This window comes from Squalius cephalus (assembly GCF_949319135.1).
Source record: "Squalius cephalus genome assembly, chromosome: 24".
NCBI lineage: Eukaryota > Metazoa > Chordata > Actinopteri > Cypriniformes > Leuciscidae > Squalius > Squalius cephalus.
In genome coordinates, this window is record NC_137145.1 from 2,036,618 (window position 1) to 2,062,538 (window position 25,921).

General features: G+C 38.6%; 1 protein-coding gene across 1 annotated transcript in view; it reads right to left on the reverse strand.

The window, feature by feature from the left end:
* cplane1 (ciliogenesis and planar polarity effector 1) overlaps positions 1-18,770 on the reverse strand; it is a gene marked incomplete at its 3' end in the record, with an annotated part of 56,145 nt that extends 37,375 nt beyond the window's left edge. The window contains exons 1-17 of the mRNA XM_079860465.1: positions 18,667-18,770; positions 17,897-18,035; positions 17,065-17,200; positions 16,854-16,973; positions 14,964-15,202; positions 13,982-14,088; positions 13,215-13,371; positions 13,025-13,128; positions 11,912-12,094; positions 10,912-11,161; positions 9,813-9,962; positions 7,329-7,999; positions 5,765-5,955; positions 5,610-5,690; positions 5,362-5,526; positions 2,629-2,796; positions 230-458 (exon numbers count right to left, since the gene is read on the reverse strand). Coding sequence (XP_079716591.1) covers positions 230-458; positions 2,629-2,796; positions 5,362-5,526; positions 5,610-5,690; positions 5,765-5,955; positions 7,329-7,999; positions 9,813-9,962; positions 10,912-11,161; positions 11,912-12,094; positions 13,025-13,128; positions 13,215-13,371; positions 13,982-14,088; positions 14,964-15,202; positions 16,854-16,973; positions 17,065-17,200; positions 17,897-17,977 — 3,032 coding nt within the window. The 5' untranslated portion in view covers positions 17,978-18,035; positions 18,667-18,770. The remainder of the gene's footprint in view (positions 1-229; positions 459-2,628; positions 2,797-5,361; positions 5,527-5,609; positions 5,691-5,764; positions 5,956-7,328; positions 8,000-9,812; positions 9,963-10,911; positions 11,162-11,911; positions 12,095-13,024; positions 13,129-13,214; positions 13,372-13,981; positions 14,089-14,963; positions 15,203-16,853; positions 16,974-17,064; positions 17,201-17,896; positions 18,036-18,666) is intronic.
* Between the last annotated feature and the right edge of the window lie 7,151 nt (positions 18,771-25,921).

Consider the following 25,921-nt stretch of genomic DNA (forward strand, 5'->3'; position numbering starts at 1 on the left):
AACCTTTTATCATGTTTTGGAGTATTGCAATAGTATTGTATGGTGAGTTCAGTATCGTGATACGTATCGAGTAACTTGCGTTACTTATTTGAAAAAGTAACTCAGATATTTTGTTGTAAATTTTAAAAGCAATGCGTTACTTTCCTAGTTACTTGAAAAAGTAATCTGATTACATAACTCAAGTTAGTTGTAATGAGTTACCCCAACACTGTTCATGCTTACAACAAACCTGCTGAAGTCTAGATGGCCACTGCAGTAGTTGGTGTACGCCAGGCCGAGGGTGGCCGCCATCTTCCAGTCTCCCAGACGCTGTGCCATCCACACGGCCTCAGGGATCAGCCCGCCCAGCAGGAGGAGCTCTAGAGCGTAATCCACCGTCCACACCTCCGACAGCTGATCGAAGCGAACCGCCACCGCTGCACGAGCCTGAGACAACTCCACCACACGCACACCTGTGTCTGAGACAGCATCAGTTACACTCATCAACTCCACCACACGCACACCTGTGTCTGAGACAGCATCTGTTACACTCATCAACTCCACCACACACACACCTGTGTCTGAGACAGCATCAGTTACACTCATCAACTCCACCACACGCACACCTGTGCCTGAGACAGCATCAGTTACACTCATCAACTCCACCACACACACACCTGTGTCTGAGACAGCATCAGTTACACTCATCAACTCCACCACACGCACACCTGTGTCTGAGACAGCATCAGTTACACTCATCAACTCCACCACACGCACACCTGTGTCTGAGACAGCATCTGTTACACTCATCAACTCCACCACACACACACCTGTGTCTGAGACAGCATCAGTTACACTCATCAACTCCACCACACGCACACCTGTGCCTGAGACAGCATCAGTTACACTCATCAACTCCACCACACACACACCTGTGTCTCAGACAGCATCAGTTACACTCATCAACTCCACCACACGCACACCTGTGTCTGAGACAGCATCAGTTACACTCATCAACTCCACCACACACACACCTGTGTCTGAGACAGCATCAGTTACACTCAACTCCACCACACACACACCTGTGTCTGAGACAGCATCAGTTACACTCATCAACTCCACCACACGCACACCTGTGTCTGAGACAGCATCAGTTACACTCATCAACTCCACCACACACACACCTGTGTCTGAGACAGCATCAGTTACACTCAACTCCACCACACACACACCTGTGTCTGAGACAGCATCAGTTACACTCATCAACTCCACCACACGCACACCTGTGTCTGAGACAGCATCAGTTACACTCATCAACTCCACCACACACACACCTGTGTCTGAGACAGCATCAGTTACACTCATAAACTCCACCACACGCACACCTGTATCTGAGACAGCATCAGTTACACTCATCAACTCCACCACACGCACACCTGTGTCTGAGACAGCATCAGTTACACTCATCAACTCCACCACACGCACACCTGTGTCTGAGACAGCATCAGTTACACTCACCAACTCCACCACACGCACACTGTGTCTGAGACAGCATCTCAGTTACACTCATCAACTCAACCACACGCACACCTGTGTCTGAGACAGCATCAGTTACACTCATCAACTCCACCACGCACACCTGTGTCTGAGACAGCATCTGTTACACTCATCAACTCCACCACACGCACACCTGTGCCTGAGACAGCATCAGTTACACTCATCAACTCCACCACACACACACCTGTGTCTGAGACAGCATCAGTTACACTCATCAACTCCACCACACGCACACCTGTGTCTGAGACAGCATCTGTTACACTCATCAACTCCACCACACGCACACCTGTGTCTGAGACAGCATCTGTTACACTCATCAACTCCACCACACACACACCTGCATCTGTCTATCACATGACCTCATTACGTCACTGCATTTCTGATTATCATCTCAAAAAACTGTTTATTTTTTGCATTTGAACCCAATTTTGTGTAAAAATGTCTGAACTTTTAATAGCCTGATCCAGCCAAGTCAAGAAATAGATGTTAAAGCAACACTAAGGAACTTTTCCTCTTCGGTCCCCCTACAGGTTGGAAGCGGAATTGTCCGTTACAGCTGTCGTAAATAAGTTAGCCTACAGTCGCACGCACGCTCGCTGTTTATCCAGCACCGGCTTTGGAATGAACGATGTCCACAGACAAGGAAGAGTATGTTGCATGATTTCATGAAAGTATGATGTATTGTGACATCAGAAATTAAGAAAAACTAAATAATGACTATTGTAACGCTTGACGTAAAGCAAGTCAAATTTGTAGTTTTCTTATGTCTCATTCGAACTACAGAAACGCGACCCGGTTTGGCAAACTTGCATAGATATAGGGCTGCAAAAGTGCTTTTCACCCTGTTACGAGTTGATGAACCACTGATACGATTTTAGAAACATTATTTTAAGCTAAAAAATGTTCCTTAGTGTTGCTTTAAAAATCGTTTCAGGTTCAACCGTCACATTAGACACTGAAGGTCAAGTGCAATGCATTGCATTATGGGATACAGAGTGCTCTGATTGTAAACTACACATTTCATGCGGTTCAAAAATGAGCATACTGTGCAGTGAAATAGCCACACTGGTATATTGTTTTCCCTGAACTCACTGTTTGGTAAGTGAAGAGGCGGCAGCACGTCCACATTGTGTGGCGGGAGGATGCAGAGCGGGCGATTGGTGAAGTACGCAGCCATAAACCTGCCGAGAGACTGAACCACTGCGCAGGCCGCTTCACGCCCCACCGGCCCCGAGAGCCAGCACTCACACACAGACTCATCTGCAGGGTACAAGCGATGGGAGAAATCTGATACTCACTGTAGCAATCTAGGAATACACATGTTTCTTGAGCAGCAAATCAGCATATTAGAATTAGGGATGCACCGATATGAAAATTTTGGCCGATACAATAATTCTTTATATTTTGAAAGCCGATAACCGATATATTGGCTGATAAATCTGAATCCAAGTTTTTATATATTTAAGAGCCTGATTACAAAAATAAAAGTCTCACCATTAACAGCCATGACCCAAACACACAATTATGATGTTCTCATTATAATTTTATATAGCCGATATGACAGACTTGCGCTGCACATGTTGCACTGAACTAGATTTTCCTTTTTTGAAGTGATTTCAATCATATTTCAATCAATTCAAATTCAAAACCATCATGTCGAACAGTGCGCATCTGAAGAGTCTCAGCTTAAGGAAATAATCAATTATTTATCGGCTTTAATATATCGGCCAAAATTTCTTATTGGGCCGATAACAATAACATTAAAAATGAACATACAGTATATTGGCTGATACCGATATGGTGGCCGATATATCGTGCATCCCTAATTAGAATGATTTCTGAAGGATCATGTGACACTGAAGACTGGAGTAATGATGCTGAAAATTTAGCTTTGATCACAGGAATAAATTACTCATCACTATATATTCACATAGAAAACTATAAAAATTATAATAATATTTCACTATTTTTACATGATTTACAAAGATCTGTACAGAAAACAATATACATAATACATATACATACAATATAATTAATAAAAAACAACAAGTAAAAAAACAGCAAGCAAGCAAATTGATAGGAAGAGAAGAGTAATGAATAAAAGTGTCTTGAGCCTAGACTGATCGGGATGTAATAAAAGCATAGATCATTTTCCAGATCATGGAAAGACAAAATTGATTTAAGTTTGGTGATAATTCTCAAGTGGTTGTAACTACTTTAAACAACTTGTAACTGATTTGTTTATCCAGATGGAGCTCAGAGTCAAGAATAACACCCAGGTTTAAGTGGGAGTTACAGCCGAGAATCATCAGCATAGACATGAAAAAAAATTTGTATTTTCTAATAATATTGCTTAATGAAAGCATACAAATTGAAAAGAATCGGCCACAAAATTGACCCCAGAGGCTACAGAAGCAGAGGACGAGAAAAATTGGCCAAAAGCCATTGAATGTTTCAGTTAATAATGAAAACAGTGAACTGCTGTAGCCTTAATGCCAATGTTCAAAGAAGAATCCACCGTATTGAAGGCGGCACTAAGGTGCAATAAAACAAAAACTGCATCATCGATTCATCGACAGAGTCTACTGCAAGACACAAATCATTTAAAGGGGACTTATTATGCAAAAATCATTTTTATTAGGTATTTGAACACAGATGTGTGTCCACAGTGTATGTAAACAACCAGCCTATTTTTTATAATCCCCATAAATCATAAACGGTCTCTCCAAACTAGCTGTTCTAGATTTACCCCTGCTCGTGCGTAAGCCCCACCCACAGCCAATGACGATCTGCCCTATTAGCATAAACCCCGCCCTGAGTGAACCACGCCATTTCTGCTTCCTCGCTGTAGCTGCTGGAGATATACAAGGTCTGCGCCCAAAAAAACATGACAAATGTTGTTATTGGATGTGCCAGTGAACATACGAGTCTCCGTGGATTCATTTTATTTATGAAGGAAATGTGGCGAAAAAAGTCGTTAAAGTGTTATATATTTGCGCAAATCATTTTACGTCAGACTGCTTCACAAACGAGGGTCAGTTCTTCTTTTTTTTTTTACTAGTATTTATATAGCGCTATTTACAATACAGATTGTTTCAAAAGCAGCTTTACAGTGATAACAGGAAAAACATGCAACAAAGTTTGTTTCTAGAAGAAAATAGCGTCATAGTCCAGCTTAAGTTAAGCGTAAGTTCAGTGATGGTTCGTTTTTGCTGGATTCAGTTCAACGCTGGATTTGCACAAAAGTTGTTTCTGAAAGATTTTTAGATTGACATGACGGTACATGCTAGTCGATCAGTTGAATCAACTTAACTCCCCAACAACTCCATACATTTATTCACTAAATTTTATTCTTCCTGAGTCTCTCTAATTAGCGTCCGACTCCGGTTCGAACAGGCTGAACACACCTACTGACCATTTCTGACATTTTGGCTGCGTGTCATTCTCCAGTTTTGTTATTGCCTGAGTATCTGTAGCACGAGCTGTAAAGGCTCCACCCTCTTTTGGAAAGGAGGCAGGGAGCAGCAGCTCATTTGCATTTAAAGGTACACACACAAAAACAGCATATTTTTGCTCACACCCAAATGGGGGCAAATTTGTCAAGCTATAATAAATGATCTGTGGAGTATTTTGAGCTGAAACTTCACAGACACATTCTGGGGACACCACAGACTTATATTACATCTTGTGAAAAGGGGCATAATAGGTCACCTTTAAGTGAAGATGTCAAGAACAAACTTTGTTTTGGTGATGAACGGATAGCTTGGCTATTTGAAAAATATTTGAAAATTTTTTAAATTGTGTCTGCAGAAGTAATAATCTTACCAGCCCCTCCTGGCATGTCCTCTTCCTCTCGTCCTGCACGCGACTGTAGTTGATGTGCCAGACGGTCACAGAGACCTTGAGCCTCTCGCAGTCGATACTTAAACAGCTGCGCGTAGAGAAGAGCCAGACAGTAGCGTGTCTCCAGGTAACACGTCATTGGACCTGCTGTGGGATGCAGGACGGATGTAGTGAGTGACATGTGACATTTAACATGACCATGTGAGCTGAAATAAAAACAAGTGACTGACCTTTCTCTCTCTCTGCCAACAATTCAGCCCTCCAAACCTGAACACTCTCCGCATATTCACCTAAAATAAAGTGCTGTTCACCTGAGGACGGAGAAACATTATTATGATATGATGGTGTAACATAAGTCGCTTCTGTTATGGTTACACATGCTCACCGGTGAAACTACGCAATGTGTGGCTCTCCTCAAGACGATCTCCGGCAGACTGTAAAGCTTGCTGGACTTGAGGTATAATAACTGACATCTTCTCCAACTCGTTTTTTACGACCCCTTGACCTCTTTGGTGGCGTAACTCCTCCTGGTACCGCAAAGCCAATCTGTACAGCTCACGCCAAATAACAACCAATCTGAAAAACACAACAGGGAACTCAAACGGCAATGCTGTCTATATTCTCTCACATCTGTTATAAAAAAAAAAAGTAAAAAAAAAAAAGAATTGTGAGTAGTGCTTGCCATGATACTAGTGTGATTTTTTTCCTGAGTGTTTTTATATGTTGCTATGAAGTTACTAGGTTGTTCTGGGTGGTTGCTAGGGAATTGCTATGTGGTTACTAATGCTAAAACATTCTGAGTGTTTTTATATGCTTCTATGAAGTTACTGGCTTGTTCTGGGTGGTTGTTATGGTGTTGCTATGTGGTTGCTAATATGTTCTGAATGTTATTATATGTTGCTATGAAGTTAGGTGATTCTGGTTGGTTGCTAGGGTGTTGCTATGTGGTTGATAAAGTTAAGACTATCTTAGTGTTTTTTTTATATTTGGCTATGAAGTTACTAGGGTGTTCTAGATGGTTGCTAGGGTGTTGCTATGTGGTTGCTAATATGTTCTGAGTATTTTTGTGGTGTTTGGTGTTTTTAGCCCCCAAAGGCGCCTTCCAGGCAGCGAGGGGATGGGTAGGTTTAAGGTTGAGGTTAGGGTTAGCTGCCTGGAAGGAGCCATTGGGGGCTAAAAACACCATCGAGCTATTTTTATATGTTCCTATGAAGCTACTAGGGTGTTCTGGATGGTTGCTAGGGTGTTGCTATGTGGTTGCTAATCTGTTCTGAGTGTTTTTATATGTTGCTATGAAGTTACTAGGATGTTCTGGGTGGTTGCTAGGGTGTTGCTATGTGGTTGCTAAAATGTTCTGAGGGTTTTTATGTTGCTTTGAAGTTACTAGGGTGTTCTGGGTGGTTGCTAGGGTGTTGCTATGTGGTTGCTAAAATGTTCTGAGGGTTTATATGTGGCTATGAAGTTACTAGGGTGTTCTGGGTGGTTGCTAGGGTGTTGCTATGTGGCTGCTAATATGTTCTGAGTGTTTTTATATGTTGGTATAAAGTTACTAGGGTGTTCTGGGTGGTTGCTAAGACTATCTGAGTGTTTTTATTATGTCGTGATGAAGTTACAAGGTTGTTCAGGGAGATTGCTAGGGTGCTGCTATGTGGTTGTTACTATGTTTTAACTGTTTTTTATGTTGCTATGAAGTTACTTGGGTGTTCTTGGTGGTTGCTAAGACTATCTGAGTGTTTTTATATATCTTGCTATGATGTTACAGTGTTGTTCTGGACGGTTGCTAGGGTGTTGCTATGTAGTTGCTAAGACGGTCTGAGTGTTTTTTATATGTTGCTATGAAGTTACTAGGGTGTTCTGGGTGGTAACTATGCACCTTAATAGATGATGACTGGAAAAAAATAGTAAGAAATTTAGGAAAAAGCCTACTTCTCAAGAACACCAAAAAGTACCTATTAGAAGGTTGTTGTCGTGCAGTCTGTGTTACTGTCTCAGTGTCTTCTTGTAATATCGGAACAGAAAACATGTCAGAGGAATATGTTTGCTGGCCATCCTCCCCATGATGCAATGCTCTCGACGGGAGGCTGTAGGCCCGATCCACACTCCGAGACGCTTGCTGAAGGACAAAGAGCGCCGCGCTGAAGTTCTGTGAGGAAAGTGCTACACCTGATGATGAAAGTGGGACAAAAATGTCTACGAAACATCTAGTGAGCTCCACTGTGACGCCCAGACAGCCCGTGCCTGAGAAGTGTGTGGCGTCCCACAGCAGAAACGACAGGAGAGTCCTGAGTGTGTGAAGGGCATGTGTGAGCCATGTGCCCGTACTCTTCGAGTCGCTGACCCTGAGAAGCTTTACGAGTCGAATGATGCACAGGATTGTGTATTTGAGGAGACGCTCTCTCTGCTCCATGGACCCACCCAGAGAAACGGCCAGAGCCCAGGCTCTCAGAAGGTTCTTGTGAACCCGGTTCAGATCCTCCTGCAGATCTGAGGATGTAGACTCTGGATCTGTCTGTGCCTGAGCATGAAGAGTGTCAAACATCGACGCAAACTCTAGCTTGCCTCCATCTTCCATGCGTGAGCAGGCGTACGGGTCTTCATCAGAGTCACGATCTTCCTCATCCTAAAGAGATAATATTATTCATTATTTTCACTGTATTATTCACATTTTAATAAAAAATGTTGAAAGTTTAAGTTTTTTTTATTAAATAAATTTTTCTTATAATATTGAGCTACTGTAAAAAAACAAAAATATGCAAAGGGTACCGTATCAACACCCACTCACTAGTGCATGCGAGTAAGTGTTTTAAAACATTATCCATATAAAACCGTCATTTACAGACAAAGCATTATGAATTAATTTACTGACGGTTTGTGATGCAGCTGCTATCAGATTCAATACAGTTGCTGCTTCAACCGTCAACAAAAGTTTCTTTGCGAACTCTTCATTACACTGTGCCGTTTACAAAACGATCTGCAGTCAAATGCTCCGAACAAACATATAATCCTGCAACACAATCCATGATGCCACTAAAAATAAACCATCCACTTGTTTCCGACGCTGAGATCTTCTGAAGTCTGTACAGAGACACAAACCAGCTGTTTAAACTGGACGATCAAAGCAAACGTTCTTTCACTCATTTGTCCTGTTGTCGACAGACTCAAGCACGTGGAGTCCTTCAGAAACTGAACACACATCTGTATACTGTATCAGTGTAGACAGCATCAGTCTTTATAATGCGTTTTATTTGCTTTGATGCGATGCTCACATCTAGTGTTGGCAAATGTCAGCCATTAAAGGATAATTCTGGTATTTAGCACTTTGAGTCTCTTTTCTGGTTTGTTTTGGATGAACTAGAGTGGTGGACACAGAAATTTTGACGATGGGTCCTGTCTCGACTTTTTGACTCATTTAGAATCGCCTTTGACCGCTTCAGAGTGGCTGGCTACGGGCATGCACAAACATGTCTTTAAAACAACCCTTAACGTTCGTTTTCAAAACTGTGCAACTCACCAAGTGGTTAGTGGTGTTCGTTGATGATTAAAAACAAATATATCGGCGCAATGTATGATTTCAATCCGTTTTATTTCCAGTGATGGAACTATTTTTTCAGATTCCTCACAACCGCGTATAAACTTCCGCTCAATATTTGAGTCTGAAGCGTCTTTTCTGTTTCCGGTAGCGCAGTAATATCAACAAGCAATGAGTCCTCCAACAGAAATCAATGGGATTTTACAAAATGGCAAATAAAACACGACAGAAACTGCATTTCGCTACGCTACTTGTTTTGGAACATCAACGAACATCACTAACCACTCAGTGAGTTACACAGTTTTGAAAACGAACGTTAAGGGTTGTTTTAAGGACATGTTCGTGCCCGTAGCCAGCCACTCTGAAGCGGTCAAAGGCGATTCTAAACGAGTCAAAAAGTCGAGACAGGACCCATCGTCAAAATTTAACTCAAAATTCTAGTTCATCCAAAAGAAACCAGAAAAGAGACTCAAAGTGCTAAATACCGGAATTATCCTTTAAGCGACTGAACGCCAGTGGGCGGGGCCTATGTGGCCAGGGTACATGTGGTCAGTGGGCATGCCTATGTGACCAGTGGGCGGGGTCTAAGTGGCCAGTGGGTGGGGCCTATGGTGCAATGATGTATAACTATACGTCAATGTTTTGCTCTGGAAGCGTCATATGCAAATGTATTTGCCCATGTGATGTCATAGATACCCCAATATCAAAACGAGCTGTTTTTGGAGCTTGATTAAATAAATGCTTTGTTTATAATGAGGAGAACATTTTAAACTCTGAAACTTGCAGGATGTTTTAATGGTATAAATACCTCTTATATGTCAAAAGATCAAGGAAAATTTTATTTCTCATGTCATGACCCTTTTAATGACCATTTATATGCAAAAAGCGTTTGAGATGAGCTTACCTGAGCTGTCTCAGTACACTGTGTGAGGTCTCCTGTACCTCGCAGGTAGAGAGGTAGTGTGGTCAGAGGGCTTTCTTTCTCTTTAAGAGCCAGAAGACTTCCAGTGAACGTCAGAGTGGACATGGATTCCAGCCTAGACCTGACCTGAGGCTGAAACACCCAGAACACACTAGTGAACAGTGTTGGGGAACGTTTCTTTGAAAAGTAATGCATTACAATATTGCTTTACTCCCTTAAAAAGTAACTAATTAGTTACTTTTTAAGAAAAGTAATGCATTACGTTACTTTTGCGTTACTTTTTCTCACCTGGGCTGGGCTTGTTTTTTTAATAACAAAAAAGTTTCATTTTTGGGCAAATGTAAAGGCCCTTTCAGACCAAAATTTATATAATAAGGCTGAAGGAAATGCAAATTCACACGTGTACAGTAGAGGGTGCCGTAAAGCAAACCTTTCAGCTGCTGTTCTGGATAATGGAAGAATAGGATGCAGGAGAAAAAAAGTTTAAAACATATTTACCAATAAAAACCAAAAATCTAAAGTCACTTTTGCCTATGGTTTAACTGAATCATCGAAGATCAGCAGCAAGTACACTGGTCAATAAAGTGAGATTACATGTATAAAAATATTTGTTTTATTTAACATATTTAATTATTGGAGGTTTGCTTATTATTCTGACTTTGCATTTCACTTATTTTATTCATTTTGAGGAATACTGAATCTTTTTTTGTGCAAGTGAGATGAGTAAATGCACGCTCACATTTAGACTAAAATGACAATAACCATCATGTTTACACACAGCACACACACACACACACGTCTCTGCACTTACTCACAATTTTTCTCAACATGGGGGCAAGAGAGCTGTCAGTCAACAGCTTACTTATTTAGTAATAATGATGTTACTTATTTGAAAAAGTAACTCAGATATTTTGCTGTAAATGTAAAAGTAATGCATTACTTTACTAGTTACATGAAAAAAAGTAATTTGATTACGTAACTCGAGTTACTTGTAATGAGTTACCCACAACACTGCTAGTGAACCATCAAAACAGCAATAAAACATGATGAACAAACATGATTTCCCATCCCCTCTGCTGACCTGAGATGAACCCAGGACCTCGCGGATGTTCTCCAGTCCTTGAGCAGAGTCCAGCAGGAGGGCGCTCATGATCCCGACAGCAGACGGGCGTTTGGTCATCCTGAGCACAGTTATCATGTACCCGTCGGACACGATGAGGAACGGCTGGCGAGGATGACAGGTCACGGAGAACCGCTGTCTCATGGGGTCACGGAGCGACACGCTCGAGCTGGACAGGCCGCCATCTTGTGTCTGCAAAGGCACTGGAGGTCTACGGATGACAGTGAAAACAGTGTTGCCAGATTGGAAATGTACAAGTATAATACCAGAAGCTCGAAATTATCGTATTTGGACTAAAATGATCATACAGGATAGGGCTGCACAATATATCGAAATTATCGAAATATTGCAAATGTATATATCGCGATATGCATATCGCAACAGCTTGCAATAACTGGGGTCATGAACAAAAGACAAAGAGAAAATCACTCACTGCTCTTGGCTGAATAACTTTTGTAGTTTTAATAAGAATCAGGATATATTTAATTCATACAGTGAAAACTAAGCAGATTTTTATTTTTACATTTGATTATTCAGTTTCTGTTGTTAAGTAAAGCTAATGTAGGATAACCTGAACCCCTAAACCCTGTGGTTTACACTGATGTTAAAATAACACTTCTTATGCTACAGTAAAACACTGATGTTCACTTTCAGAAGTTGTAGAGATGATTTATAGTCACAAAAAGAAACACGTATGTAGATTATATCATTTTAAATCATTTTAGCATTTTTACTTACTATTTATGTATTTAATGCACATCTCATTTGATACTTTTTACTCACTATTTATATTTAATGCACATCTCATTTTACCAACTATTTATTTATATTTAATGCACATCTTATATTTAATGCTCATCCCCTCCATTTGTGTTTCTAAAACCGTGTGAGAAAAACAACCCAATATCTGATAGAGTACATTATCAACTTCAGCGTAAACCAGAGGAACCAATCAGATCACCTGTAGGTGACGAGTGGGTGAAGAGGCAGGAAGTGGGCGGCACCGAACTCAACACTACATCCTGTGGTGGACAGAGACACGAGTCCCCCCAGACGAGCCAGCATGAGCAGAGAGCCTCTCTTGAGCACACAGGCCAGATAAAGCCCTTCTGGTGTCCAGCTGACACAACACACCCAGTACGACCTGCAGGAAAACACAACATTGATCATTCTCAAAATTATAATTCTCTGTTATACTTTACTATACTTGTTTTGTTACTCCCTCGCAACATACTCTGCATTTTTGTACTTCCTATTCTTGCACATTCTCTGTACATTTGACTACTCATTGCCTTATTGCTATTTTGTTTATTAATAATAATAATAATTATTATTATTATTTGAAAAGTTCTATATAAATGCCTCATTCATTCATTCATGCCTTCATTCATACTACTACTTATTTTTTCATTATTTCTTATTTATATATTATTACACCATTTTAACTACTTTTTTTTTAATATTTCATGCACTGGACATCATATTTTTTACTATCTGTTTATTTATATTTAATTAATATCTTAACTTATAATTTTTATCTGTTTAATGCACATCTTATTTGATATTTTTTACCTACTATTTGTATTTAATGCACATCTTATTTTATATTTTTTACCTACTATTTATATTTAATGCATATCTTATTTGACCAACTATTTATTTATATTTAATGCACATCTTATTTTAATAATCTTCACCTATTTAAAGCACATTATGATTATATTACCATTTTACCAACTATTTATATTTAATGCACATTCTATTTTACCATTTTTACCCACTATTTTTTCATCATTTCACCATTTTTACCTACTATATATAATGCACATCTTATTTTATCATTTTTACCTACCAATTATTTATGCATCTAAGCAGCAACCAGGTTTATAGGTTTATTTAACTGACTGTGCATGTGACAAATAAAACTGGTGAATATTGAAGATGGGGAGGGAAACAACCTCACAAACTCCATCAATATCAGATATGTCATTGTAGCAGTCTGGCATACAAGCTAATATAAACCTGTTCATACAACCAGCCAATCAGATGCCATCCAGACTTTTAAAACACTCACCTCACATATTTAGCTGGAATAATGAGCGTCTTCATGCCACATCCTCCTAACAGGCTGGAAACCGTCACAAAGTTCTGAGTGCTGATGAACAACACCTGCGTGGCCTTTCAGATCACAGAGAACAAGGCTTTTTAACACTGCACAAATGTCATTCCTGTGCCTGCAGGTCTGAATGTAGAGGTGAGCTTACCCTCGGGTCTCTCTGGTTCAGGACCACTGCTAATAGTTGAGCATCTGGAGAGAACGCTGGAACCAGAGCACCTCTGGACTTCACTGGTTTACATGGAGGCAGGAGCTGGTTGAACGGGAAACACTTAGAGGACCAGTTAACACTGAAACCTACTGGACTGCCAAACAAAACAGAATAAAGTAATGAAGATCGAGAGGCCAGGGAATGATTCCAGGAAATGCATGAACTGAACAAACACTATACGTATCTTGAATGCAATGCAAATTTCTTTAGATAAAAGCAGCTTGTTATTATTATTTATAAATGCATATATTATTACTGATTATTTCTGATATATAAATTACTTTTCTCTCTGCTTGTACTAACATGTATATATGCGTACATATTTTTTATAGATAGACATATGTATGCACATTCACACAAGCATGTACATATGCATGCTTACATATTATTACAAATATATACATGCTATTTGCCTATCTGTGGTTTTTAATATTAGTTGTTGTTATGATTATATTGACTGTTTTTATTAGTTTGATGTAGCTGAAGACTTTAAATAATCTCTTCCTGCCCAGTATTTGAATTGTATTTTCTTGCATATATTTAATAGCGTGCAAAATATCTATAATAAAAACGGCCAATGTAAAATAAATAATTACATTTATTAATAATAATAATTACAAATCACCATAAACAATACTTCCAAGTGAAATGAACAGATTACGCCGGAATTCTAATAAATAAAAGCACATTTAACATCATCTGACCTGAGTTTGTTTTCCCATGTGGAGTCCCACTGGATTTTCAGCAAGGTGACGGTGAGCTTCCCATCAGCAGTGAACACAAACGCGCTCAGACACGCGTCACCGACTGCCTAAAAACACCACAGCGAAATATAACACATATGCAAAAAACCTAAGCAACATTAAGGGAGCAATCCAACCCAACGGACCAAATGGTATTATAATTCATAACTGAAAATGTGCCATATAAATAGCAGTAGTGTCTGATTCTGAGTAGTTATCACAGCTGAAAACCAAAAGAGCACCTCTTCATCTTATAATGTTGTTACATGCATACATATACATATATATATGCACTCATTTGAATATGCTCAAACAGTAGAGCTTTGCAACGCCAAGGTCATGGGTTTGATTTCCAGGGAAAGCAAGAACTGATAAGAATGTCAATGTGTATCTTGAAATGCAATGTAAGTCGCTTTGGATAAAAGCGTCTGCCAAATGTAAATATGTAGTTTATTTGCGCTTCTCCGTGCGAGAACACTGTCCCGACGAAGCCTTGATTCCTGCTCCAGCTGCATCATAACATTCGCACAGTGTTTGCGTGTGTCTCGACACAGTAAACCTCTAGGCAGCGCTGGGAGATCCAGAGAGCGTGTGAATTTACTGCAGTATTAATAAGAATGTAGTTTATAATTTAATGACGGCTACATTCGTATAGTGTTTGCATGTGTCTCGACAGTTACAAATAAAGCCACAATAAGCTCATGGAGCGAACCTGTCAATCACCTTGATGGATGACGCAGACTTAACTCTAACCAATAAGAGGAGAGTTACTCGCATGTGACTTGCATCAACACATTTTGGTACGCTTCGAAAGGTTGCCTTGTGAAAGCGACCCGAACCAAGGAGAAAAAGCAACATTGTAACAAATGAAGTCCCTGTTTCGGAACAAAACACACAATCTATAGGTGTGATGACGCCCTAAGACTCTTTTCACTGTTTTTACCTGGTTCTTCACAAACACACTATGAACGGAAGCCTCTTTGTCCTTTACGGAGGGCAGTTGAGTGTTTTCACGGCATGATATGTGACTCCAGCGTCCCGTGATGGTGGCGTCCCGCGGGCCGCTTAGATCCTGAGGTGTCGTACACTCCCAGAGGAATACCTGTCCTGTAAGAGCGGCCAGGAAAACTCTCTGCGCATTCTCCGAAACCAGCAGAGAAAGTCCTAGTGTAGTCGCAGAACCTGCGTAAGACGAGCCGTGTTAGTTTGAGGATGATTACTGGATGTGCATCAGGAAAAGTTGAACTCTTAAGGTCGTATTCTTCATTCGGTGGCTCTGAATTATCAAAACACCTCCCGAAATGCTTGCTACGGATGTGGAAAACGCAGAAAATCGAACCTGATCCGAATTTTTTTTATGACGGCAGTGTGTAAAGTGATTAAAGGGGTGGTATAATGCCCTTTTCACAAGATGTAAAATAAGTCTCTGATGTCCCCAGAGTGTGTGTGTGAAGTTTTAGCTCAAAATACTCCACAGATATTTTTATATAGCATGTTAAAGTTGTCACTTTTTGAGGGTGAGCAAAAACGCACCGTTTTGTGTCTGTTCCTTTAAATGCAAATGAGCTGCTGCTCCCAGCACAGGGGGTGGAGCTATAACAGCTTGTGTCCTTTTAAGGTTAAAGGTTACCTACTCACACTGAACGAGTATCGCATGCATTTGTCGTGCAGTGTACGGGGGAAACGAGAGGCGATTAACATCTCCCGACCGGCAATCGGATGGTCGGATGAATTTCTGGCATGTCAGAAATTTTGGTCGCTCCTCGTGACCATATCGCACAGTTGAAGCAAAGCTACGAACCGATTGCCCTAAACTCTGTGTTTTTCCCCTCACTGCGCCTGAGCGAAAACAGAAGTTAAACCATTTCATCTTTAATGCAGCAAGAAAGAAATCAAAAGAGGGAGATGTTTAAGTTCTGTAGCTAATAAACTATTGCAAATTACTGTTGCTTACCTCCAGTTCGTGTTGCAATTACCCACGTCTTCCAAGCCACCTGCTGTTTTTAATTTTCATTAATGACTGATTATTGCAGTGCTCTAACATATTAATATAGACTGTTAATAATTTTAATTATAGATAGATAGATAGATAGATAGATAGATAGATAGATAGATAGATAGAAAAATACAAATATCATATAAATACAATAAAACTAAGTCATATTATACAACTTTTTTTTAAATGAACATATGATAAAAAATCCAAAACCTTTTCAGGCATAATCTTACTAAATAAGTCCTTCAGTGAAATAACTTCTCTTGATATTGATATCTAATGCTTGTTTTGACAATATCTCTGGATACACGATATCAGCCGTTTGTTGTATGGTAAAGTTGTTGTTGTCCACTGGGTGGCGCTGTGACTGTGTATAATTAGAGCACCTGAGCAACAAGTGTGTGTGTTGGTAATTGGGAAGCACACAGTTTTTGACCGAGTAGCTCGCAAGGTGGATTTTAGTCTTATGCGGTCTACAAGGTATGGCTTTGTGTGTACGTGTGACCAAGCAAAGGCCACAAGACGTTTTGAGACCATGTTTAATGGAGCACAAGTAATAAAGAAAGACATTTGTTTGCATCTACATCCGTCTGCATGGACTCTGTTAGTTTGCATTCTAAACTTGCTTACTCTTATTATCAACGGCAAAGGCTTTGGAAAGCCATTACAACGCGCATATTTCAGTGTGAGCAGTGAAGTCACAGCTCGACGTTCGGACCGTATAGTGTGAACACATAAAATGCAAGCTTTAGTTTTACATCGCATGCGATCTACTCGAACAGTGTGAGTAGGTAACCTTGCTGCAGTGGCACGGTGTATGCCCGACTTTACACAGACCTTTGATGGAAGAAACCAGCTGATGAACCGCAGGAACTGCTGAGACCGTTTTGAGTGAATCCTTGTCTTTGTTCCACAGGAAGAGTTCTCCAGAGACCAGCAGACCCACCAGCCACACACCTGCGAATAACACGGATGAACACACGTGTGATCCCATCACAACACACACACACACACACACACACACACACACACACACTGATGAGTTCACCGTTCTGAGACGCTGACATGGACACCACCCTCTGCAACAGCGGCTGAAGTTTGGGGATCTTCTTTTTGGTCCGTCCCGAAGGCAAATGTACTTCACTAATCCGATTGTCATCTAACAGAAAAACACCCTCTTTTTCCTGAAAGAAAACAGTGTTGACATGCACTACTGTTCAAAACTTCTAGATCAGTAAAAAGAAGTCTCTTCTGCTCACCAAGACTGCATTTATTTGATCCAAAACACGGTAAAAACTGTGAAATATTCTTATAATGTAAAAGAGCTGTTTTTTATGTGAATATCTAGTAAAGTGTAATTTATTCCTGTGATCAAAGTTGAATTTTCTGCATCATTACTCCAGTCTTCAGTGTCACATGATCCTTCAGAAATCACTCTAATATGAGGATTTGATGCTCAAGAAACATTTATGATTATTATCAGTGTAGAAAACAGCTATTTTAAATGATATGATTACATAATAATATATCATTTTTGATCAAATAAAGGCAGAATTGGTGAGCAGAAGAGACTTCTATTAAAAACATTCAACAATCTTACTGATAAAAAAAATGGTTGTGTCAAAAAAAGTCACTTTATTGTCATATGTCACTCTTTATTTATTTTGCCACTGATCTTGTTGCTTGACACTTATTTTGTCATTTCTGTATATATATGCATATTTTGTGTTTATATAGCAGTGAGGTTTATTGTATTTTGTCTGTGGAGTAGCGTTCAAGTATTTTATTGTACTTGGTAACATGACAATAAATGACTTTTGACTTTGATATTGGTGTTCAAAGCATTAAAAAAGTACAAATGTGTACACGTATGATCTCACCCGGCCAAGCCAGCAGAATCTGGGCCACGGCTTCCGGCGCTTGATGCTGGACGACAACAAAACCTCGAACTTCACATCCATTCTCGGCACTGACGGGGCGTTTCAGAGGACCAGAGGCTCTGTTTCCTACAACATCCAGCTTCATGTGGATCGAGAGAATTAAAAACAGCAGGAGTGAAATCTACTCTTATTTACAGCCCACATAACATGTTAAACAAGATATTGAAGCAGAGTATACAACCTTTGAATCATGTGCAGTATTTATCCTTTTTAACCTGGTTTACAGCTAAATTATCAATACAAGTACAAATAAACATACTTATTTTAATATGAGTAAAAGTGAATGCTTGTAGCCTGACCACAATTTACTACAAAATTCAACCACAGCACTTAGTTAGCAAGATAAATCAAATATAAGGTATTTAAGTAAATAAACTTGAATCTAACATTAACCATATTATCAATATTTTGCATAATTTAACCGCAGCAAATCAAATCAGCAGCCAGAATACTGTATTACAACAGCTAAGTTACACTATTAGTATAAACACATCCTTTAATCCGTTTGAAATGGATGAAAGCAACATTTGCGAATGAAGAAACTAATACGATTGAGCTCTATTCATATTCAAGAAATAAATAACTGTCATTAGCATGCGCAGTAATACCGTTAGCTGCGGTTTGTAAACACAACGTCAAACATGATCCACACACACACACTGTAGCTCTGTACAGTCCTAAATGGGTATTAAAGTGTCTTTATACTCTACCATCATCCCATGACTTTAATAAACACACTCCGCGTCTAATTTATCCGCTGTTTCGAATCTCCCTCCACTTCCGGTTTTCCACACTTCAAACATCCCATGCCTCCCACTGCGTTTCCATAGGAGCAGACGCATTCGAGCGCGAGCGCAGCCAGTGCGCATGCGCGATCAGAGGATAACGGAAGGCTTCTCGCGCATGCGTAGAATTTATGGCTAATCGGGTCCTCCCTCGAAATCGGGTGTCTATCAAGTACATACGAACAGTACTAATTTAAAATATGTATAGGTTACTATATAGTGCATAATACAACAAATTAAACTTTTTTTTAGTTGTTAAATTGTTAATTAATAAATAATAAGCATATTAAGTGAATAATTGAACATCAATTAGGCCTACATTATTTTTTAAATGAAATATTTGGACATTTCATACTTAATTTAACACGTAATTACATTAAAGATGATTGTGAATACAATATGCAAATGAGGCATTGTCTAATTAAATATGTACTCATTTGCATACATTTCCCGGAACAGAAATCTGAAGATTGGAGGTTCAAAATATTTTTTTTTTCATTTTGTTGACATTCTGAATATCTTCATGAATCAGAAAATGCTCCCAACAGACAAAATTGTTTGTTTGTTTTTAGGAATAAATAGTTACATTAACATGGTGTCAATAAAACTGAAGAGAAGAAAAAATCTCACGGCCTTTTAAGAGATGTATTGAAATTGAAAACTACAGATGAAGTGCAATAAAACGAATACTTACATTTGTATTTTGGATGGGCTTTTTTTCACATTATTCTGAAGGAGACAAATGTTTGGAAGCAAAATAGCCAAACATTTCAAAACTGACCAGTGCTTTGCCTTAAAAAAAAAAAAATATATATATATATATATATATAGGCCTAAATAAAAATCGGAGGTATTGTTAGGCCTGTAGAAATGCTTTAAACTTATATGAAAGATTTGTTAGAATTAATTGCAAAGACTGAAATGTCTTGGGTGTAGCTTTGCACCACCAAAGGAAAGAAATTGAAAATGATTGTACTCTTGTGTTTTGATAATTGCGACCAGACGTCACTGCAATTATGTTTATGCCTCTTGACGAATTAAAAACCTGCCTATATGCGCAAATATTGTCGTGGGTAATTTTTTACAGTCAAATAAGCACAGAAATCATTGTGTCAGCCAAGATGATGATGTAGCCTACACTGGACCTTTAAAACCGGCGGGAGAAATCCAGTTATTTCGAATGACATCGGGGACTAATTCAACGCCGGTTTCGCTGTGAGTTTATATAATGGACGTTTTGTTCTACAACGTAAACCACACGCACTCGCTAACTGTTCTAATCTAGTAACTTATTAGAAACATACGTTTTCAAAAATAAACTGCATAAAAATCTGCGTTTTTAATAAGCGTGCTTATACTACAGGGCCGTTGAATGCTTGAATCTGATTGGTTGACGAACGTTCTAAGGTGCGCAATTATTTTCAGGGAAACGCACGGCTAAAGTAGTTCCAGGCAGGTTGACCTTGGCCGCATTACAGTTCCATATCACTCCGCGTAGTTGACTCTAATAACGGATACAAGAAAAATATCAATGCAGCCCCATGCGCTTGATCTGCAATTTTCGATGTCTAACTTCACAATCAATGGAAAAATGCAGTTTAATTTTAATAAATAAAGTATATAAAAAGTATATAGTAATAAATAAAGTATATAGTCCTATCTAATCAATAGAAAATTAAACTGAATATATAAATAAATTGATAGTCCTGCTGCACGGGTTTTCGTAATTATTGCAGATAACATAACAAATAAATAATTAATGATAAGCCTACTTGTTAAAAGGACTTGAACGAATTAATTAAAACGAATTGAATTAATAAATAAATAATAGTATTGACGCACATGCCTCCCTCTCTCCCTCTCTCTCTCTCTCTCTCTCTCTCTCTCCCTCTCTCTCTCTCTCTCTCTCATAACTGCATAAAGCCGGGGACACTTACGTGTAGGGGAGCGCGGGGCACAACGTAACGCGGGGCTAACACACTTGTTTTTAAATACTTCATGCTAGGATGACGAAACCTGGTGTATACTAGTTGCCATATCAACACTATATAGAGAAAAAATTGCGCCAAAATTATTATTTTTTTGGAAGATATCCATAGACATTTATTAAACCATAGCAAAAGTACATTTCTTACTTAAGTTAATTTTTCATCTCTGTTTTTTGTGTTTATTTAAAATTAGACAAATCTGATATTATTTTAATCTCCATATGTTATTTAACAGTTGAGATCATTCTTTAATGCTTCGTTAACTAGCAGAAGACACTAGCATGGCTTAAATCCCAGTTGTGCAGACGGGGCATGTTGTCACACTGAGCCCCTATTAGAAATATGATATTATATTCTATACTTTTATTCATTCTATTGAGAAAACATGAGAAAAAAGGTGAATAAAGACTGAGAGTCAATGTTCAGAAATTACCAATTATTTATTTGTTTTGAACTATGTTGTATAGCTGTGTTTTCCTGTGTTTGTAGTCAAAACTCAAAAAGTTTGTCTTGTATATTTTTTTTATTAGATCAGATAACATTTTAAGCTGTCATAATATGTCATGTTACAATGTACCCCACCTATGGGGCATGTTGTCACATTTCACTTCCATTCTTTCGGGGTATATCCAGAAAAAGCTAATAAAACAAAACCACATAATATATCATATTATGTTGTCTCTGGGGCCTGTGCAATATGTAATATGCAATATACTTGTGCAATTCACAATGCAAATTCTACACTTTTAACGGGTTTTGTGCAATTTACAATGTATATGTTTTATAGATAGATTTATGTCTTCCTTGTGTGTCTTTTTAAACTTGACTTGACTGTCTGAGCAACAAACGCACAAGAGTTCCTATGTGTGCAAGCACAAATGGCAAATAAAGTTCTTGAATCTTGAATAATTGTACTAGACATGTGGGAAATTAATGTGGGAAAAAATAAATACTCTGAACCCTAAGTAGATTTACACAAACTGAGAAAGTCAAAAAGCGTTACTTTGTGCCCCGCTCTCCCCTACGGAGTGTAATTCACTTTGTAGAACAAAACGTCAAAGTAGGCTATCGTCAAGTTATGTTTACCACGTACACTGTAAAAACAAATCCCGTAAAACAACGGTAAATCTCTGGCAGCAAAGTTTCCAGACGGATTCCGTTAAATTACAGCAAATAACCATTTCAAAATTACAGGCAAAAACCGTAAAAATACAGAATTGACTTTACAGTAAAAATGAATGAAATTGCAGTACATTACTGTTGATAATGGCTTATTAAACCATGGAAAAACAGATAAATTATGTCAAATTACATTAAAAAAAACATTTAACTTTCAGGTTAAACTGTAAATTTAGGGTTTTATAAAGTTATTTTATAATAATGCTGTCTATCTACAGTAATTATCTTTTAATATATAGTTTTTCTGTGTAAAATAACTATGAAGTTATGTATAAAAATGCAATAAATTCAAATAGAAAGTTTGTATATTTACAGTTTTATTTAACTTTATTTCACAACTTTGACCAATCTCTAATTAAGTACTTAATAATAGCAAATGTACAGTCAATTTCTGTTAAATGAACTAAATGTATAAGTACAAGTGGAGGAGGTGGATCGGGCATCTGTTCCGGATGCCTCCTGGACGCCTTCCCGGGAAGGTGTTCTGGGCGTGTCCCACTGGGAGGAGACCCCGGGGAAGACGGACACGCTGGAGAGACTATGTCTCCCGGCTGGCCTGGGAACGCCTCGGTGTCCCCCTGGAAGAGCTGGAGGAAGTGTCCAGGGAGAGGGAAGTCTGGGCATCTCTGCTTAGACTGCTGCCCCCGCGACCCGGCCCCGGATAAGCGGAAGAAGATGGATGGTATAAGTACAGAATACCTGCACATTTACAGCATTACTCATTAAACAAACACTAAACATCAAGATAAGTGAATGATAGGAAATACAAGCTTAGTATATAATTTAGAACATGTAAAAATATCCACATTAAAAGGCAATTGCTGTATACCTTTATACTCTAATATAACTTATTTTACACATTTACAATTATATTTTATCCAAAGTGACTTAAAAATTAAAAGAACAATAGAAGCAACAAGTGCAGTGACAAGTCCCAGTTAGTGTAGCACAGTGCACATAGCAGTTTTTTTGTTTGTTTTTTAAACAAAGATTTAGTGGGTCAAGTGTTTATGAAAAGATGGATCTTTAGGTAATTGGCAAATTCACTGCATTTACGGCCAGCAAATCAACGTAGTAAAATTCGAATAGTATTTTATTTTTTTGAACAATAATTACAGATCGAATATTCGTGCACACCATTAATACTGACACTCTGCTCTGGTGCATCAAATCAGGCACTCCACAATCACAGGTAAACTGTCTAACCAGTCAGGTGTTGGTCATGAGAAGTGTACCACAAAAGAGTTTGCAGACAGTTAGAAGAGTAAATGTTACAAATACGTCTTTTGAATATACTTTGTGAACTCATTGTCCCTTTAGCTCGGAGAGGTTTATTTTCCCTCTTCAATAAGTTTTGTCAATTGGTCTAATTCTGGTTTCTGGTTTCTCTTTCTGATAAACCTTGCATTGGGTTAGTTACTCAATGAATTATCTTGTGCTTCGTTCCCACCTTTCTGAATTATGTTCCATTGATAAGGAGTTATCACAAACTAAGACTATTTAGTTGTGCTATATTACAATCAATAAGGTGTCGCCGATGTAACGGTTTAAAACTTGAAGTGGTGATGAGGTCTTGACATGTATGGAGCGGGTCTTAAAAAAGGTCTAAAAAGGTATTCAATTTAATTCCATGATTCCTATATATACCCCGAAAAGGAAATTCCCTTTTTAGCCTTTACAGTATAAGCACACTTGAACCAGTACCAAGAATTAGCCGGAGCTGTAAACTCTCAGTTGGCATGACATTTGTTCCCCATAAAACTGGACTTTATCCGTCACTAACCTGAACACACATTTGTGGTGACATGTTTACAGCATAATCTACTAGAGTTAATCATTTCAGAAAAATAAATAATGCTGAGTTTATGAAAGACACTCAGCATTACGGGCTGATCTGGCTAGAGAATTGCGCTGAGCCTTTTGCAAAAATTTCTTTAAAAACTCAGACCAAGAAAAAAAAAAATCCTCCAAATGGAGACATTGACTAAATGTAACACTAACTAGTGTAAATGATAAATCCCGTTTGACATTTGTGCTAGCTACTGTATACAGGCCACCAGGGCACCATACAGACTTCGGAGTTAGTACTGGCTGCAGAAAAAGTACCAATTGTTAATGATTTTAATAACCATGTGGATAATGAAAAAGACGCATTGGTATTGGCATTTGCAGACATTCTAAACTCTATTGGAGTTAGGCAACATGTGTCAGGACCCACTCATTGCCGTAATCATACTTCATCATAAATCTTATATTGTAACGTAGAATCATTGTTGATGCCGTTGAAATTCTGCAGCAGAGCGATGAAATCTCAGACAGATCATTATCTAGTCTTGCGTATACTTCATTTAACCATGGCTTGCAAAGCCGTGTTACAAATATAGTAGAACTATCACTTCTACCACCAGAGGCGGACAGAGTACACAGCTTCATTACTTGAGTAAAAAGTACAGATACCCCTTGCTAAATTTTACTCAAGTACAAGTAAAAGTACTACAGTCAGATGTCCACTTAAGTAAAAGTACTGAAGTACTTGTTTTTAAAAGTACTTGAGTATCAAGAGTACAAGAGTACATTTTCTAAATATTGCATTACTACTGCCACAGTGCTTACATTGGTAAACACAGCAAACACTTGAAGCGAAAACTATCATTAACTTGTTCAGAAAATTGAAATAGTCTGGCGAGGTGGGGCAATGGGTTGGCACATTCCCAGGATGGATCTGCTGCGTCTTCATCCATTGTTTCATCCATGGTTTCGTCTCTTATCTGAATCTAACCATGGAGTTGACTTTGGCGGAAAGCTGAAGGTGATTGCTGATAGGCTGTCCCAATCAGTGGTGCCTGCGCAATCCAATCACGTTTGAGAGGGAAACAACAAATAGAGGGTTTCCAAGATTTTTCTTTTTTCCTTTTTTTTTTTTTTTTTTTTTTTAGAAGAAGTAACGGGTACTCACGGTTATGGATAGAAATGTAGTGGAGTAAAGAGTACAATATTTGCCTCTCAAATTTACTTGAGTAAAGTCATGAGTACTCCCCAAAAATGATACTCGAGTAAAGTACAGATCCCTCAAAATTGTACTTAAGTACTGTACTCAAGTAAATATACTCCGTTACTGTCCGGCTCTGTCTACCACTAAAGATAGTTTCATACATGATCTTCCCGATCAGTTCATCTCCTCAGCATACAGACCCTTTCCAAAAAATTAGAATATCATGGAAAAGTTTATTTATTTCCATAATTCCATTCAAAACATTAAACTTCCATAGATTATAGATTCAGGGCCCACAGCTTAAACGATTTCAAGTATTTAGTTGTTTATTTGTACATAATTTGGGCTTCCAGCTCATAAAACCCACAAAAACAGGACTTCAAAAAATGTGAATATTACATGAAATCACACAGTAATTACACAGTGATACCATGGTCATTGAACCAGGTTTTGGTTCTTTTGGCAGTGTGGGCAGGTGCAAATCCTGATGGAAAATGAAGCCAGAAAATCCTGCCCACATCATCACACAGCCTTCACCATACCTAGATATTGGCATGGAGTACTTTCCATAAGATCATCTCTCAATGCAAATCAAACCAGCTATTAGGCTAACTGAAATAAAACCATGGAGGCTATGTGATGATGTGGGGCTATTTTAATTCCAGAGGCCAAGGGAACTTTATCAGGATGCATAGTATCCTGGATCCATGAAGTAACTGGCCTTTAAAAATAAAAATCTGCCTGCCTCTATGGGAATTTAACATAGGGGTGTCCAGTCTTATGCACCCTGTATTTTAGGGAAGAACATTTATTTATTTACGATACATTATTCATTCACAAAGAAAATTGGTGTCCTTAAAGGTTGGATTTTTCCTCATTTTTTTAATTAAGGCATTAAGTTCAATTTCCAAAAGATGATTTTTTATTCCTCTTTTTAGTCAACTTTAGTATGGGTGTCTAAACTTATGCATAGCACTGTATAATGGATTTTTTGGTTGATATTCTATATCCATTAAATAAA